The sequence below is a fragment of the Sceloporus undulatus genome, chromosome 6 (assembly GCF_019175285.1).
Source record: "Sceloporus undulatus isolate JIND9_A2432 ecotype Alabama chromosome 6, SceUnd_v1.1, whole genome shotgun sequence".
NCBI lineage: Eukaryota > Metazoa > Chordata > Lepidosauria > Squamata > Phrynosomatidae > Sceloporus > Sceloporus undulatus.
In genome coordinates, this window is record NC_056527.1 from 107,511,789 (window position 1) to 107,529,970 (window position 18,182).

Below are 18,182 nucleotides of genomic sequence, written 5' to 3' on the forward strand. Positions count from 1 at the left end.
CCCAGCCACGCCCACAGAACGCTCGCTGGCCAATGAGACGGCGCTTGAGGTGAACGTTCAGCCCTGATGGGACGCTGCTTTTCTGTTCCAGCCAATGGGAGCCCTCCGTTCGATTCGTGCGCAGCCAGGAGTGCAAGGCAACGTTCCATAAAAGTCCCCTGACTGATAGAACTGCACTGAGAGCGAAGGTGCCTCTAAAGCAGAGCCAGCGTCATGATGAGCATAAAGGGCCAAAACACACTGCAGAAACGATCCGGTTTGAGACCTCGTTTAATTGCTCTGCCTCAATGCTGGGGGATTCTGGGAACTGTAGTTTTGTGAGACATGGAGCCTGCTCTGTCAGAGGGAGCTCTGGTGCTACAAGAAACTACCGTTCCCAGAATTCCCTAGCACTGGGCCCTGAAGGCAGTTAAAAACGATCTCAAAGCGGATTAAGTGTGTGACCACACACAAACAGTGACCACACCGAGGGCCTTTACAAGTTCAACCCAGAGACAATGAAGAAACAGAAGTGGTAAAAAGGATTCCTGGGATGAAGCATCGATAGAAATAGAGACTGCAGCCAGGAAACCAGAAGAAGGTTAAGAGTGCAGAGGGTGGCTATGAAAGAACTAGAAGAGATCCTAAAATGCAAAGATACACAACTGAGCACCAAAGTCAGAATCACACACGCCATTGCGTTCCTTATGACTATGGATGGATGTGAGAGCTGGACAGCTGAGAAAGAAGATAGGAAGGAAACCCACTCATTTTGGAGATGTGTTTCTGGAGAAGAGTGCTGAGGATCCCATGGGAAGCCAAAAGGACAAGCAAATGGGTCCTAGAGCAGAGTAAGCTGGAAACCTCTCTGGAAGCCAAGGTGACTAAATGAGGCTGTTATACTTCGGACACATCATGAGAAGGAAGGACTCATTGAAAAAGATAATAATGCTGGGAAAGGTGGAGGGAAGTAGGAAGAGAGGAAGGAGGCCACATGCCAGATGGATGGGCTCTATTAAGGAGAACATGGGCATGAGTTTACAGGACCTAAGCAGAGACAGGGAGTCATGGAGAAGTCTCATCCACAGGGTCTACATGGGTTGACTTCAAATTCTGTGATAAGGGCCCAGGGCAGTTAACAACAAAACATTTCCTGGCATCATTATCGTCTTTCCCAGTGATCCATGTCTTCCCATTATATGGCCCAAGTATGTCAGCCTCAATTTAATCATTTTGGCTTCTAATAATAACAGCATTTATTTATATCCTGACTCTCTACAAAATGCAATCAGGGCGGCTTACAAAGATTGAAAATATCTTCTAAGGAGTTCTCTGGCTTTATATGTCCCCAGACCCATTTGGCTTTTTGGCTGTCCATGGCATCCTCGGCACTCTTCTCCAGCACCACTTCTCAAAGGAGTTGATTTTCCTTCTGTCTGCTTCTATTACGATCCATCTCTCATCCCTACATGGAGATGGGGAATACTGTGGCTTGGACGATCCTAACTTTAGTACTACAGTTGTGAATCCTTACTCATTCAGTAGCTTTTCTAGTTCTTTCATTGCTGCCTTTCCCATTTCTAATCTTATTGCTTGACCGCAGACACAATTCCAATCAATATTTGATTCTAAGTAAGGAAATTCTTTATTTCAATTTCCTCTTTGTCTAGCTTGAATTTATGTCTCTTCTATGGTTCATAATTGTTGTTTTATGCTTAGCATGAATCCTCCCTTTGCACTTTCCTCTTTAACCTTCCTTAGCAACTTTTCCAAGTCTGTGATGTCTTTCACTATTACGGTATCGTCTATGTACCTTAGGTTGTTGTTATTTCTTCTTCTTACCTTCACCCCTTTTTCTGATTCTAGCTCTTTTTCCCTTTGGGCAGAAAGAGGCTGTGGCATTCACCTGTACCTTTTTAAAATGCTGAAGAGATGGTGCGAGAGGGGTGACGCTCAGCAGGAGAAAGGAGAAGGCCCAGGTGGTTTTTAAAATTAAAATTTCAATTTTTAATTAATTAAAAAAACATGCAATTGCTGCATATTCAATGACATACCTTTGTTTTAGGGCAGATGCTTATAAATATGTGTTTGCGACCTGGGAAACCATCATGGGATCCCTATGGAGAGCCAGGCACTCCCTTATCAGCTCCAAGTGTCCCTATTTGGCAGAGACAGGCCTGATCAATCCTTATCGTCACACATTTGCAGCTCATTTTAAAATGACCCAGGTTCAGCTTGAGTTGTTGAAAAAGTGCAAAGGTAGTTTGTACAGAGCAGAGGGTAGAGCAAAGGGCAAAATCTCTCACTTCCCAGCAGGCTCAGGTGAAAGCAAACTGCCACAGCCTCTCCTAGCTTGAGTGTTCTTCCTCATTATTAACTTATTGTCATCTTGACCACAACTCTGATGTTGCTTGGCCACATGTCCCAGTTTTCCTCTGTGAAATGTTGACAAGTAGGGTACCATGTCATCACCCAGTATCCCTCCATCCTGCTTCTCCTCTTGGCTGTTGCAGCTCAGGCCAAGTGAGGAGAGGGAAGAAGGCCCAAGGTGAAAGAGCAGCATCCTCCATGTGTGTTGTCTCCCCGCTCATGGAGATGGACGGATGGGGCTCGGAGAGGCAAGCCACAAAGGCTAGCAATAATTGTGATAGGAAGGCCTTGCCCTACACCACTGCATGCCAAAGCTGAAAGCTACATTGCGCATATGAGGAAGTTATAGTGTAGCAGATTGCATAGTGTACCCAGGTTCAAATGATGATGGCCAAAAAATAAGCAAAATAAACCCAGGTCCAAAACAAATTGCAGAAATAATCCAGTCCGAGACCGCTTTGACAACCTTGGCTCAATGCTAGGGAATTCTGGGAAGTAGTTTTGTGAGACCTTTAGCCTTCTCTGTCAGAGAGCTCTGGTGCCACAATAAATACAATTCTGAGGATTCCCTACCACTGAGCCAGAGCAGTTAAAGCTGATGCAAAGTGGATTATTTCTGCATTGTGTCTGGGACCCGAGTTGTTATCTCGACTAGTGCTTTCCTGGACTACAACTCCCAGAATCTCCGAACCAGTTTGGTCACACTGGCCATGCAACAAGGAACTTGAGTCTCCTTTGAGGAAGAGAGGTGTATCAAAATTAAAGCATTGAGCAATGTCTAGTCCGGTAGGGTGGGAGTCATGTGGCCTTCCAGATATTATTGGACTTCCAACAGCCAGTATTCCTCATAATTGGCTATGCTGTGTAGGTTTGCTGGGATTTGGAGTCCCAACACAAACTGGAAAGAGGCATATTCCCATTCCTTGTCCCAAGCTCTACACAAGTCTGGCTTGGCATCATGATTAGTTTTTTTAATGATGCTTGCTGATCCTAGAAACTGTAGCTGAAAAAAATTAACTTCTCCAAGCTCTGGACCTAGGCGAGGAGAGATTTTGTTGCTGTGAACAGAGTAGGGCTCCCCAAATGTCTTGTTAGTCCACGTTATAGTTTTGCAAATGTGGATTTGAAGAAGTGATTTCTAAGAAAAGCAAAGAACAGAGGCAAATACAGTCAGCCCTCCATATCCACAGATTCTTTATCCATGCAGTGTCATCCATGTCTTGAAAATTATACACGCACACACACCCCAAAAAGCAAACCCTGATTTTCCACAAGGGACACCTTTTTACCATGCCTTTGTATTTAATGGGACTTCAACATCTATGGATTTTGATATCTACAGGGATCCTGGAACAAAACCCCAGTGGATACCAAGGGCCCACTGTATACTCCGATACGAATGATCAAGTGTTTCTAAAAATGTTAGGCACAGTGCTATGAATGTCTCATGATACGCAAGGAACCAGGCTAGTCTAAGACAGTGGTTCCCAACCATGAGTTCTCAGATATTTTTGGATTTAAAATCCCATCGTTGAAAGCTGCTATCAGTGCACAACTTGAGGACACAATTTAGAAATGTTGCTTTTTTAGACTACAGCTTCCAAAACGCCTCAAACAACATTACCAACAGTGATGCTAGCTGGAAGATTCTGGTACCAGTAAATTATCAGTAATGAACATTTCAAAAAACAAAAACATATCAGTAACAACTCCAAATAATTTTGCACGCAGCAGACTAGTAATCTGAGATGACCTTTTAATAGAAGACATACTTTTTCTTAAAAAGTATTCTTTTTTTCCTTTATTTTATATTTTTTTAACAAAAAAGGAGCAGGATAATTGCTATGGCCCTTTACATCAGGATAAGAATTTCCAAACAGATCCAAGCAGCAAGGGGGGGGGGGGAGGTTGGTGTGGGTAGGAAGGAAGAAGAGACAGATTTAAATTGTTTTTTAAAAAATACAAACCCCCTGGGTTTGAGGAAAAAAAACAAATCAAATTGTTCAGAAGAAAATACTTTTGTTAGAAACAAATACAAATAATAATAATATGACAGAATAAAAACAAATTAAGACAAGAAACCACCATGCAAAACATAATAATCATATTTATATAGATAGAGAAGGCAGGCCCACCCCGAGCCAGTTCCTGAATTGAGAAGAGCAGACACTTCTGGGTGTTTTGACTAGGAGTCCAAGCTAGGATTTGCAAACTCTTCACACTGAAGTCTTTTAAGTGCAGGGTTTGGATGGGCTTTTCTTGCCCGCCTGCTGCTGGCTTACAAAAGGTGCACATGGCTGATTAGATCCAAAGTTTATACTGAGATAATGAATATAAAACACTCTGAAACACTAAAGTGCTATGTAAGTGCTCGATATTAGTAGATCTGCAATCCCATCTGTCCTTATCCAGGAGGAAGCTGCTTTGAGCGTCAACAATCTTGCTTCTCAGTAAACATGCATAGGACTGGACTGCAAATTCTCAAACTCTGGGCACACAGGTCAAAGGCATTTCATTGTCATACAGCCTTGCGCCAAAGTGTGGGCACCATTATTGAGGAATTAAGATCAATGCCAAAGTGAGGTGGGGTGAATTCCACAGCCCCTGGTTAAATATAGGCTCTCAAACTGCCACGGTTTCATCTGGTGACAAGTGCTACTTTGGGGAAGCAGCAGCAGCAGCAGCCTCCTAAGATGTGCAACTGCAGCAAGAGATAGTTGTGTCATTTTTAATGTGATAGTATATGTGTCTCCCACACATGCTAGTTACCTAAGTGCTGGGGAGTAAAGTCACATGTGAAGCAATGCTAAGTCTCCAGAATGAGCAAAGCAAAGGCATTGTTCCTTGGACAGGTGAAGGTGCGCAGGTCAGAATATGTAGCAAGCACAATGTCTGGAACCTGCTTGTGTCAAACTTGGGAGGTTCCCCCAGCTCCATTAAGGAGGGTTACAGCCCTCTCCCCAAACTGTCTCCTGATGCTTCAAAAAACAAAACCCAAAGGGAGCCTAGAAGCAGCTGCTGAGGTCTCGCACGACTCTCCATATTCTGCTAACCTCACAGGCCTGGCTCTGACAGCAAATTCCAACTAGAGTGGGCCCCCTGAATCAAAGTAAATTGCCTAAGTGTTGATTTGTGGCTCAGAATTTTGATTCAATGAGTCTGACTGTGGTTGAAACTAGCAACTGGATTCAGGCCACAGCATGGCAAGTTATGCATCAAAGAAGTCCTGATTCTAGGTAAATCACTTATTTTGCAACGTTTGCTCCAGTGCCCACCTTATTCAAAGCCTATTTTGATTTTTTTGATTTAATGTGGGTCCTTTTTTTTCTAGGACACTTGCACTTTCATTTTGATAAGTAGACAAAAGTAACAGAGGGGCAAAAGCAGAGGACCACAATGTGAGGGGTGAGTAGCTACTGCTACAGAAAAACAGCAGTCACCGCTTCAAAACAGTATAGGCTGCAGCAGACACAACTTGGATATTTTCAAATGTATTTTATATGTTAAGAGGACTAGAAGCTACCTTCCTTTCGGAAGGAAAGAAAATGCGAACTTAATTTTTAGAGAACTCAAATTCTGTGTGAGATGCAATACAGAATTCTACACATGTGCAATCAGATAAGATGGAACGGGTTAAGATATGCTATACCATCAGGCCTGACTTTGTTGTTGAATCTACAGTTTGCAAATCCTAACTTCTTCATCATAGGGTTGCTGTTGTTGTTTTTAAATTATCACCATAGCAGGTTTGGGAATGAGGTAGGGGTGGGTCAGAGATAACAGAGAGAAATCAAAGTGCTTTTGGCTGCTGGCAACGATATGCAGAGATGGTGGAATCCAGGTCCAAGTCCAAAACAGGAGAGGGCAGGCTGAGATGAATGGCTTCCAGTTCATTCCTCATGTTTTACCCAAGGTCTGGGCAGGTGCAAGAGGCAGGTGGAGGCTCCAAATAGCTCCAGCAAGCTCAGGTGTGTATGCTGGAAAGAACAGCCTTCCAGAGATGATAGAAAATTCCACATAATCTTCATGTGAAGGAACTTGAGGACCTTCTCCAGCCCCCTTGAGGAGCAGAGAATGAGAGGTAAAAAGGAGACTTTGCAACTGAGGTGCGGTAGAGTGACATGAGGAGATGGAGCAGAACAGAAGGCACCTCAGATGCAGCTCCCTCTCAGAGCTGGGCAAATGAGCCACAATGGAAGGAGAAACAAAAATGGCTACCCCCAACTGGAGGTATCTTTATTTGAGGGCAAGGCAAGGGAATAGTGGAAGCCAAGCTCATAAAAGTTATTTCTGGGTTGTAGTTCCCCCCCAAAAAACCTTTTATGAGCTCTAATCTAGTTTAAACCGCCACTTGTACCCATGAAGCAGCTGCAGTGCTAGATGGGTCCAGACAAGCCCCAAGCCAGCTTGTATCCATTGACTGCTTTGCTGCCCAGTCTTCAATATTTTTTTAGTTATTTACTTATTTAAAGACGTTCAGACTAGAGCTGGGAAGGAAGAGGGAAAAGAAGAAAGGCGGAGGGAAGTTGCAAGAGCAATGCTAGCTTTCTCAGTTGGGAATTACTTCTTCAATCTAGTAAAAATCCCAACCCCACCTCACCACAGAACCTACCTCCTTCTCAATTTTCACCCCTCAGGGGTGGTCGATATTAAAGTGCAGGCTGATACAAGGAGGAGTTGCCCTCAAAGAGCTGGGAGACCTTTGAAAGAGGAGCTGAGGTTGCCCATGGGATGGGGGGATGATGTGTTTTTATTGTTTTGTATAAAGTATCAGATAATGTATAAGGTTGCCCCCCTTTCCCCTCTTCCTCCACCCCTTTTCCCCAAGATCCAACCCACCCACCTAGGTTTTAGCCTCAGTCAGTCTGGGCTGGCTCATCAACCGGGGGAGCTGGCTGTGGCCCCTGGGAAGGCGTCAGGGGCTGTGAGGGCTGGTGGTTGGTGGATGGGGAGTCACTCTCCGGGTCTTCGGTCTCCTCATCCGAGACGCCGTCAAGGCGGAAAACCTGCCGCACGGTTCGGGTGGTGAAGCTCAGCGGTGTGCGTCTGTGATGGAGGGTGAAGGAATAAAGAAAAACGGCATTTATACCACGGCACTCAGCCTCTGCTAGCTCCCTGCTTATAGAAGGAAGTATACTGCGAAAAACAAAACTCCCGGCCATATTTTATTTCGGGGGTGAGCAAAGTGTGGTCCTCTACTCTTCTATGCTACTCTTTTCCTCCCCTTCCTCAAAAGGGGAGTGAGATATTTAATTGCCTTTAAGAGCCTCAGTTCACATTTAAACATAACTACAGAACCCTCCTTGTGCTGTTTGATGTAATTTAAAAAAACAAAAAAACACCTGTTTTTCAAAATTAGAAACTGACTGCTGAGTTTTGGAGAATTTTTGGCAGTCCATGTGGCCATCAGAGGGCCCTAGGACAGGCTGCTAGCCCCCAGACCCACCCCTGTTCTAATCGCTCCTTGTCTACTCCATAAAGTGAGATTGGAGAGGGGTAAAGCTTCTCTCTTAAGTTGGCACCTCTTCTATTGGAGTCCTTGCTGTTTCTCAGGAAGGTTGGAGAATTCCCAAATGTTCAGTTTACAACACTGGGACCTGAATTCAATTGCTAACCTTTTCAGCTAGACCCACTGAATTGCTGAAATCCCTTGCGTGAGCGCCACACAGTCTACTCAAACTGTGATTAGCAGCTGGATTTAGGCCTAGATCTGCCACATTCAACCACTTAAAAACGGCCAAAGCTAGGCAAAGCAGGGCACATGCCGCATAGATGCAGGAGGGAAACAGCAACCCATTCACGGAGCTTCCCAGCCAACGGCAGATTGTAGTTTGATACTGGAAGTTCAATCTAGATGGTTTTATTGATTCTCCTACTCATCCTGTTTCATGGGGGAGATAAAGAAATGTGATATTGAAGCTCTAGCTCAGTGGTTCTCAACCTTTCTAATGCTGCAACCTTTTAATACTGTTCCTCATGTTGTGGTGATTCCCCAGATAGAGGAGCAGTGTCTCAGTTCCTAAGACTATCCGAAATAAGTGTTTTTCAATGGTCTTAGGCAACCCTTGTGAAAGGGTCGTTTGAAACTCGAAATGGTTCATGACGCACAGGCTGAGAACCGCTGCTCTAGCTACTACTTGCTAATTAGCTTACTTGCTGTTCACCGCTATGATCTTTGGAATAGCGGTATATAAATAAAACAAATTATTATTAAATTAAATTACTACTTCTAGTCTTCTTTTGCACTGCAGAACCATTATGAACAACTGGACATGGAATTTAGAGCCCTTGCTCCACAAGGTACAGTGAAGTACTGTAGTGTATTTGACAAGGGCTGTCCCCTTGGGACAAGAGCATTTTGTCATATTGACTCAGAAGTCAGTTCCTGTCAAATCAGGTGCCCAAAACTTTAATTGCAAACAACTTCTTTAAGGTTTACCTTCTAACACAGGAAGCAAGGCAGTGAACTGTTGTAGGGTTGGGGGCCACATTAACCCCACAGGATACCCTGGTGGGCCATAATCCACTGCAATTCATACACTTAAGTGGCATTACCAGGGAACCATATTTTTCCTTTTAAGAAGCAGAACTATTGCATGAATGTTTTGCTATAATGATTCCATCACAGAAAATTTAAGGAGCTATAACTAATAAATTTACTTGATCTGGTACTTGAATCCAATAATGAAGATGGAAGCCAATTTCAACAAAGCTAGATTTACTGAAGAGCCTACTGTGTTTTTTAACAATAAAGTGCTGGTTTTGGTGATAATGATGCTGAAGAAAAAAATAATTACTGAACTGGGTGTCATACTAGTACATATACAAGGAGATCTTGCATTACCTTTGAGACTAACTGAAAGACAGAAGTTCATAGCATGAGCTTTCATAGCAACACAGACTGCTATATAGATTGTATGCCATAGGCAGGTTTACTCTTTTATATTTATTGTTTTTATGTACAGTGCTGTGCAAATCTACAGCGCTATATAAATAAAGAATAATAATAATAATAATATAGGTCTGTCTTTGGATTTTCTATTCCACCAAATGCATCTGAGGAAGTAGGCTCAGTCTGAGAAAGCTCATGCTACCAACTTTCATCTTTCAGTTAGTCTCAAAGGTGCTGCAAGATCTCTTTACATACTGATTTTCCAGACTAACACATCTAGATCTTTGAATACACTTGCATACGTGCTTCAATCTGTAGAAGAAGTCATATTGAGTAGTCTACTCAGGCCCAAGCAATTTTTAAGTGATCCATACAAAAAAAGAACAAAAACAACAACAAAAAATCCCAAATACAGAAAAAACCACTTAAAAAAAATCTGAATATTGCAAATTGTATACTAGCATTGTCATCACAACCAGATGGGGCCCAGGGACATCCCCACAAAGGGCAATATCTCCTTCTCTTCCATGTTGAATGGAGCATCAATCCTAGATGCTTTTAAGTTTGGATAACTTTTTTGAATTTCAAAAAAACCCGAGCACAAGTATAAGATTGCACATTGACTGCATTAGTGCCAAAGAGAGAAGCATTTATTCCTCCCCCAGGTAAGAACGAGCATTGCTATCTGGAGAGCACTTCTTTGTCTCCTAGCACCTTCAGCTGAGCTGGAGGACTTGTTCTCCCACTTTTAAAAGGCCCTAGTATAGCCACAGGTACACCACACTTACTGAGGATATAGCAGCCTGGAATGGAAAGCACAAACCTAACATGTTTTTAAAAAACCCCACACTATCTAGGAGAGGTGCAGTACGAAGCTCATATCAACAGCAAGCGCCCCCACAGTGCAAGCATTCCCCTCCCTCCTGCTACAAAAGCGTTTTCCTGACTGGGGAAAGTCAGAGTTGCCAAAAATACCAAGCAAGCACTTCTGCTCTTTCCTCTTAGGGCCAAAACAGACACAGCAGCGGGAGGTGGACAGCCGGATCTTACCTTTAAGCTCCCACATGCTTCAATGCAATGGAAGGAACCCTATTTTGCTTTCCTTGTCCATGATATTATAAGCAGCTTTGGAGAGTTTTAATTCAAGGAAACAGCAGAAGGGGAACGAGGTAAACATTTACCTCCTCCACTTGAAAAAAAACCCAGAAGAACTAGTCCACAGAAGTTGGAGCTGGTTATAAGGATCATGTAACTCCCCGTATTGAAGCAGCTTCACTGGCTACCTGTCCATTTCTGGGCAGAATTCAAATAATGGTTACAACCTTTAAAGCCCTACATGCCTTGGGTTCAACAGCAGCTTAGCAAGAGCAGTTTCTAAGCAGTTTACAACTGTAAGCTAATTGCCCCCAACAAGATGGGTACTAATTTTAGCAACCTCAGAAGGATGCCAGGCTGAGTCGACCCTGAGCCCTGGGCTGGAATCAAACTCACAACCTTGTGGTTTGTGAGTGAGTGGCTGCAGTACTGGCATTTAACCATTGCACCACCAGGGTTCAGACTGTATCTCCCCAAACATACCTGAGTTCTAAGAGTTATGGGGGAAAGGTTTCTCTCATTCCCATCACCTTTACAGGTGTGGTTGTTGAAAACACAGAAGAGAGCCTTCTCAGTGTCTACTCCCAGACTGTGGAACTTCCTCCCACAGTTTTAGTATGCCCCTTCCCTGTTCTCTTTCTGCCAGCAGGTTAAGAACTTTTTTTATTTAAGGCAGGCCATTGAGTGATTTTTAATCTTATGTCAGAGCAGCAAATAGGACTGTACTTTAGTTTTTTGTTGGTTCTTCGGGCTATGTGGCTATGTTCTAGAAGAGTTTATTCTCTGAAGATGCCAGCCACAGATGCTGGCAAAACATAAGGAATATACGCTTCTAGAACATAGCCACATAGCCCGAAGAACCAACAAAAAACTAAAGTACAGTCCTATTTGCTGCTCTGACATAAGATTAAAAATCACTCAATGGCCTGCCTTAAATAAAAAAAGTTCTTAACCTGCTGGCAGAAAGAGAACAGGGAAGGGGCATACTAAAACTGTGGGAGGAAGTTCCACAGTCAGGGAGTAGACACTGAGAAGGCTCTCTTCTGTGTTTTCAACAACCAAACAGGTTCACTTTTTAAAAATTCTGTTTATTAGTTATTATCTACTTTTAATCATGCTTTAATTTGTGTTTTATATCTATTTAAAAACTATTTTAACTATGTATTTTTAACAGAACTGGTGTTTAATTTTTTAAAAACTTTTTAATTGTAAAGTTTTAGATATATTTTTATTTTCAATTTTGTAAGCTACCTTGGATCCCTTGGCATGAGAAAGGTACAATATAAATTGAATAAATGAATAAGATTTTTGTTGCTGCTGCTGCTGCTGCTGCTGCTGTTATTGTGTGCCTTCAAGTTGTTTCTGACTTATGGCGACTCTAAGGAGACCTTATCATGAGTTTTTCTTGGCAAATTTCTTCAGAGGAGATTTGTCTTTGTCTTCCTCCGAGGCTGAGAGTGTGTGACTTGCCCAAGGCCCTACAGCTAATTTTAAATTTAAAACATAAGTAACAGAGGAGGATCAGACTGTGGACCTCCCATGTCTGGTACGATTGAGCCCTAACTGGGAATAGTGAAGCCAGATGTTTTTGCATTACAGCTGCACACACATCCATGCGCATACACCCTGCACACAATCCCATCCCACCCCAAAACTGCACTGCATAGCACACACATGCAGAACAGGGGAGTGAGAACATACTTCCGCTGCCGGCGTTCTAACTTGCTGTTGGGTTGAGAAAAAGATGGAATGTCACACAGAAAGAGAAAGGAAAGACAGGGGATTGGGACAAGTGGGGTGGAGGGGGAGAGAAAGAGATGCAAACATGAAAGAATGACTTGGAAAGAAATTGACACTAAAAGAGGAAGAGGGGAGTATGTTTGTTATCTAGCCCACCTTTCCCTAATCTAGTACCACCCAGATGTGTTGAAATACAACCCCTACATCAGCTCCAGCCAAGGAATGATGGGCAGTGTTGTCCAAAAGTTCTGGAGGCACCAGGTTGGGAAAACTTGGGTGAAGCCTTTGGGTGGAAGAATGAAGAACTTAGTGGAGTTACGTGTTTGAGAGTTAGGAATGATAACAGCAAGAATGGTGAATGTGTGCTGCCTGGAATTCTATTCTCATCACTCTCCAGCGCTGGCTAGACAGCTATTACACCTGCCAGTGGTCTCCAGACTAAACATACTGAGCCCCCTGAACAATAAATACCTCATAAAACTTGAATTCACCACTCTACACCATTTTCACTGCTCTTTTCTGGAAAAAAACTTCCAGGTTGCTGAGATATTTCTTAAATTTGACACAGTACTCCAAATGACATTTGATCATTCTGTTCATTGTGTTAGTAGAATGCTGGATTAAATTAACCTTTGCTCCACTAGGGCTGCTCTTATAAATCTTTCACTGATTTTGGGGTAAGTTGATGTAAATGATTTAATTTTTTTAGTACAGGTGTGTTGTAAAAGGTTGTAGCTACGCAGTGTGGCTTGCAAGCCTTTCAGCAGCAGTCCTTTAAGTAACCAAAACAAACCACTGCCAACAGGGAATGATGAAAAGGATCCTTTGTAAGGAGGTGGAAAACAAAGACTACATATACACCCCACTGCAATCCTTTAGGACATCACTGTTTTAAAAATCAGCAGCTTTTCTCCCGTAACTTCCATTAGAAATCACAGAGATGCCAAAAGACAGAATGGTGCACTCATATAGAATCATAGGGGTTCATTTTTTACAAGACGTTCAAGGCTGTGTGCTAGACATTCCCTCTCTGTGGCCTTGACTGGCATATTTTCCCCTAAAACAATATTCTGTAATGCTTAATGTCCAGCTCTCAGGTTTATAGAAATATGAGAATAGCAAAAACAAAAGAATAAAGACAAGGAGTGGAGCATGTAGGGCAACCTTCCAACACTTGGTACTCTGTCAGTCTGTTGAATTCTAAGAGATGTAGTCAAACATATCTGGAGAATACTTGATTGGTGAAAGTCTGGTCTGTGTAGGAATGGGAGGACACATGGGGAGGTACAGCACAGGGTGAATGTCTTCTGCACTAGTCAGGGCTATGAAGTGGTCACAGAGAATTGGGAATCTGGTTCTATATTCAAACTGAACCTGTGGCATGCAGCCTTGCCCACACAGAAACACCCACCTGAGGCGATTTCGCAGGCTAGTGACCTCACGGTTCATGGACTCAGCTGACTCGGTGACATCCTCAAGCTCACGCTGCATGCGACGGCGGCTAGCGTTGGCCCGTGATGCTTCCTCCTCAGCTTCTTCCAGCTGCCGTTTGAGCTGTTTCAGCCGCAGGTGGCCCTTTTCAACCTGCCAGAAAAAGCAAGAGATGGGTGTTGGGGAGAGGCCTTCAAGCATAAACCTCAGTAGAAGTTCATCTTCAGAAGCACATAGTCCCACTTGGCCATTTTAGGCCCAAGAGGGGCCCTTTTTCTAAAACAGTAAATGCACAGAAAATGACTTCCTGGGTTGCTTAAAAAGGGTCTTTCCCAGGTCTAAAATGGCAGGGGGAGAATGGGACAAAAATGTACCCACACCCTCAGAGGCCTTTGTTGTTGTTGTTTGCCTTCAAGTTGTTTCCAACTTGTGGTGACCCTAAGGCAAACCTATCATGGGGTTTTCTTGCCAACATTTGTTCAGAGGAGGTTTGCCATTGCCTTCCTTTGAAGCTGAGAGTATGCGACTTGCCCAAGGTCACCCAGTGGGTTTCATGGCTGAGCTGGGAGTCAAACCTTGGTCTCCAGAGTCATAGCCCAACACTCCAACCACTATGTCAGAGGCTTTGAGGGCATTTAAATATAAATATATTTAATTAATTTTCTTATACACTGTAGGAATGTGATGGGATACAGCCTTCAGTATCTGGGAGAGACTAATGTAGCCCCCTTAGCCTTCCACACATATACAGATGTGTGAGTGTGTGTATTTCAGACATTTGATGGATTGTTTGTAAGATGTTAATAGAGTTTGTCCTATATTTAGGTTTCTTTTCTTGTCTTCCTACCGGTCTTTAATATTTATGATATCAATGTTTTTGAGTTTTTAGCAATATGATCTTCTAATGAATATTCTAATACTGTAGTTCATTTCTCCCCCTGCTGCCTTTCTTTTCTTTTCTTTTTTGCACAGTCCTTAAGAAGACCTTTGCTGAAATGTGAGGCCTAGCAAACTATTTTCCTGTGCAGCTATAAGTTCTTCTCCCCTCTCTCCTCCCTCTCCATTTCTTCTTTCCTCTAATGGATTACTACACGCTACCATCGTGTCTATTTTTCTTGTAAACTAAAATTAAAAAGCAAAAAAACCTGTCACTAATGTTAAAGATGCAGATTCAGGGAGAAAGGATTAAGACTCGAAGGGATGTTTAGTTTCCACATTTTTATTTATTTATAAGCCTCTGTTTTTGTCAAAGGCCGTCCAAGTGACATAATATCAAATGCTTAGCAAAAAAAAAAAACTTTTTAAACAACATATTTCTTAAAATAAAAAAGATCAGCAGAAATCGGCAAAGGATGAAGTAAGGAAGAGATGCCAAGTTTTAAGCCCATCTTGAAGTTGCAACACTTAGTCTGAAAAACTGCTAGCTCATGACGTCTGGGCAAAGGCTTAGGAACGGTGAGAGACAAATATTTTGCACATGCTCAGAGGCTTTATTTACTAATATTTCACTGTTCTCTCAAGCTGATCTGCCAAGCACTTAAAAACATGCCCAGATTTCAGAAATATAGCAGGGGGTGGGGTGGGAGGAAACAACCTGTATCATTGTCATACCTGATCTTTGTACTGGTCTGCATTCCTCCTCTCTTCATCAACCTGGAGGATCACCTCCTTGAGTTTTTTCTCTGCCCTTCGTACAAGTTTTCCTGACAGGATCCGTTCCCTTAGAAACAGAAAATGTAAGAAGAATCATGATGACAGTGGAGAAAATACTGGATTGTACCCCAAGTTAGACTTAGAATAGGCCTATTGATTTCCATAGGTCTACTCTGAGTTTGATGATATGTGGGTTCAACACATTACTTCTTAAATCTTCATTTGTCCATTCCCACTGAAAACTCACTCATGGGCCCAGCAGTCACCTGCAAGAATTTTCCTTTAGCTTCTTCCCTTCTGCATGTTAGCACACAAAATACTTAGCAAGACAAGCAAATACTTGCAAGTGTGTGAAGTTTATGAATGGAATTTAATTAAACAAATAAAGGACAGACTAAAGATGTGTGGGAGCTCAAAGTATCCATACACAGTCCTTGGTCATCACTGTATGCCTTCCAACTATACATTCAGCTAGGTTAGGCTAAACAACAGTGACTGACTTAAGGAAACCCAGGCAAATTTTCATCTCAGCAGAGGAGTTTGATCTATGGGCCAAATTGGACGAGGCCTTAGATGTGTACTCAGACATTCTGCTCATTTTTAAATTTTGTTTGTAGTTCAAAGTGGCCTTGGGGGACTGGTGCTGGGGAGGGGACATTTAATTCTTTTCCATCATGCTGTTTCTCTAATTTAATTTCTCCCCCCATCCCAAAAAAGTCTACTTTTTTCATGGGTTTATCATCTAGTTTTCCTCAGGTTCAACACTCTGATCAAATATGGGGAACCTGTGGCACTCCAGATGTCGGACTCCAGTATTAGTCTGAACTAGCACAGCTAATTGTAAGGGATAATGAGAGCTGCAGTTCAGTATCTGGAGGGCCACAGCTTTTCCATATGTTTTCTAACCACTACACCACATGGAGGGAAAGCATAGAGTACTCTACCTGGACTCTTGCTCCAACTGCTCTTCCAGCTGGGCCACTTTGGACTCCAGAGTTGCGATTGCCATCTTGTATTTAGATTTGACAGATGAGTCCATTTCACCCAGCTTGGCCCTCAAGTCTTTGTTCTGGCGCTCAAGCTGCTGCCGGGCATTCTCTGTTTTCTGTGAGAAGCTACGCTCAGCTGCCAACTCTGTGGTGAGCGTCTCTACCTGCAGCAACAGCATAGTGGGAATTAGCAAGAGGTTCCAGCCTGAGCTTGGAAACTTTACTTTGTTTCTTGCATTACAGCCGGCAGAATACTCCAGCCAGCACAGTTATGTTGGCTAGGGAATTCTGCCAGTTGTAGACCAAGAAACAAAGTAATGTTTCCATGCTTTGTTTCCAGTACAGAGAACAGGAAAGGGTCAGAAAAGTATGGGGTGCTTCAAAAGAGGTACCTCACCTGCATGCTGAGCTTACGGTACCGGTCATTCATGAGCTCCATGTTGCTTTGCTCCTCATCCAGCTCTTCTTCCAGTTGACCAATTCTTGCTTCCAGGTGACGCTTCTCATCCAAAAGAGCTGACCTGAAGACACATAAAAGAAATATGTAAGGCAGAAGGTTAAAGGAAAAGTGACTCCTTGGAGAGAGGTTCGGGGAGGAAACCAAGAGAACAGCTTTAAGAATGTCACAGGTTGCTTCCATATTAAAGTCCTTTTGGGCACATGAGAGCAAAGTGCATCTTGCAGGCCACATGAGGCCTTTTAGACCCTTAAGTGCAGCCTATCAATCTCCCTCAAATGCGCAGACCCTGCTCCAAATTTGAAAAAAAAAATGTTTGGGTTGATTTTTAAGTTAATTTTTTTTTTTGTTCGAAAGCTGTCAAAGTCCCGCAAATTGCCTCCAAATGCAGTGGTTTCTCTCAACTCCCCAGAGCCTCCAAAAATCATTTAAAAATCTGACAAAATTGTGGCCCTAAGTGACATGATTCCCCCCTACAGTGTGCTGAAATGTGTCAGTACAGCCAACGGAATGCCAACCCCCCAGCTACTTCTGTTTTAGGGGGGTCTCACAGTCAAACTGAATAAAATGTAAAAAGAGGTTGCACATGGCATTTAATATATCATGTTATTATACTGCTATGTCCATGCAGTGGCCAAGACCCTTCAATAGCAGGGGTAAGCAACTGTGCAGGAGACAGGGGCCATGCCCACTTGTTCCAGTCACACTGTAAGTGATGTGACACCTCTTCTGGTTTTCATTTTCGGGTGATCTGGCCATTTTAAAAGCATTTGTGAACATGTTGGGAGGTTCTGGGGGGGTGTTAGTTAAACCACCATATTTGCAAGCTGATTTGGGAATATTTGGGGCCATTTGTAGATAAAATAGTCCAAAAACAGTCCAGAAAAAAGAAAGATTTTGGGAGAGCTCAATGGCTGCAAAAGTCAAGTCTGTGGGTTGCATGCAGCCTTTTTGCATTTTCTCCAGACCATTCTATAATTTTAATTCAGATGTAAGATCCATTCAGTAAAGACCATTCAGTAAAGGTAATTACAGTAGCAGCTTGTAATATCTCCCTCTAATAACTTTTTCTTTAGCATGGCAGAAGCACTGCCAAGCAATATATATTTTACTAACTCCTGACAATTAGTTTGTATTCTGGTGGGGACAGCTTTTAATAAACAATTCAGTCTAATCTTTTCCCATTTCACTATAAAAAGCTGAAAAGCAGAAAATGAGGGGAATTAAAAATTAAAGATACTGTACTCTCCAAGATGAAATTTCTAATTAGTGTCACAAATGGGTTTATCTACATTGAAGAGAAGACAGTAAAACAGCATCTTAAAATTTCAAAAGTTCTCACAGATCAGTATGAAAGAAGGACATACGGTCACAGATACGCAAATCAATGCAATGTCAACAGCAATGTTGGGATTATCTGCAAACAGGAAGCAAATCAACTGTGGCAATTCTAGGTTTAGAATTCAATGTAGACAGAATATAATTTGATTAAATTACCCAAAAATAAAGTTTAATCAGAATAATGCCATCAAAATCAAAAGTAGCAGCACAGGTGGGAATGTATCTCAAACAAGAC

At 42.6% G+C, this 18,182-nt stretch overlaps 1 protein-coding gene across 9 annotated transcripts in view; it reads right to left on the reverse strand.

Annotated features, from left to right (window-relative positions):
* Positions 1 to 4,088: 4,088 nt before the first annotated feature.
* LOC121933254 (myosin-10-like) overlaps positions 4,089 to 18,182 on the reverse strand; it is a 71,688-nt gene continuing 57,594 nt past the window's right edge. For 6 of the 9 annotated variants that reach the window (XM_042472721.1, XM_042472716.1, XM_042472714.1 and 3 more), the window contains 6 exons: positions 16,547 to 16,670; positions 16,105 to 16,313; positions 15,119 to 15,227; positions 13,488 to 13,660; positions 12,038 to 12,061; positions 4,089 to 7,395 (listed from right to left, as the gene is read on the reverse strand). In XM_042472721.1, the coding sequence (XP_042328655.1) occupies positions 7,206 to 7,395; positions 12,038 to 12,061; positions 13,488 to 13,660; positions 15,119 to 15,227; positions 16,105 to 16,313; positions 16,547 to 16,670 (829 nt within the window). In that variant the 3' untranslated portion in view covers positions 4,089 to 7,205. The remainder of the gene's footprint in view (positions 7,396 to 12,037; positions 12,062 to 13,487; positions 13,661 to 15,118; positions 15,228 to 16,104; positions 16,314 to 16,546; positions 16,671 to 18,182) is intronic. The other 3 variants (XM_042472722.1, XM_042472720.1, XM_042472715.1) reach the window with 1 other exon arrangement.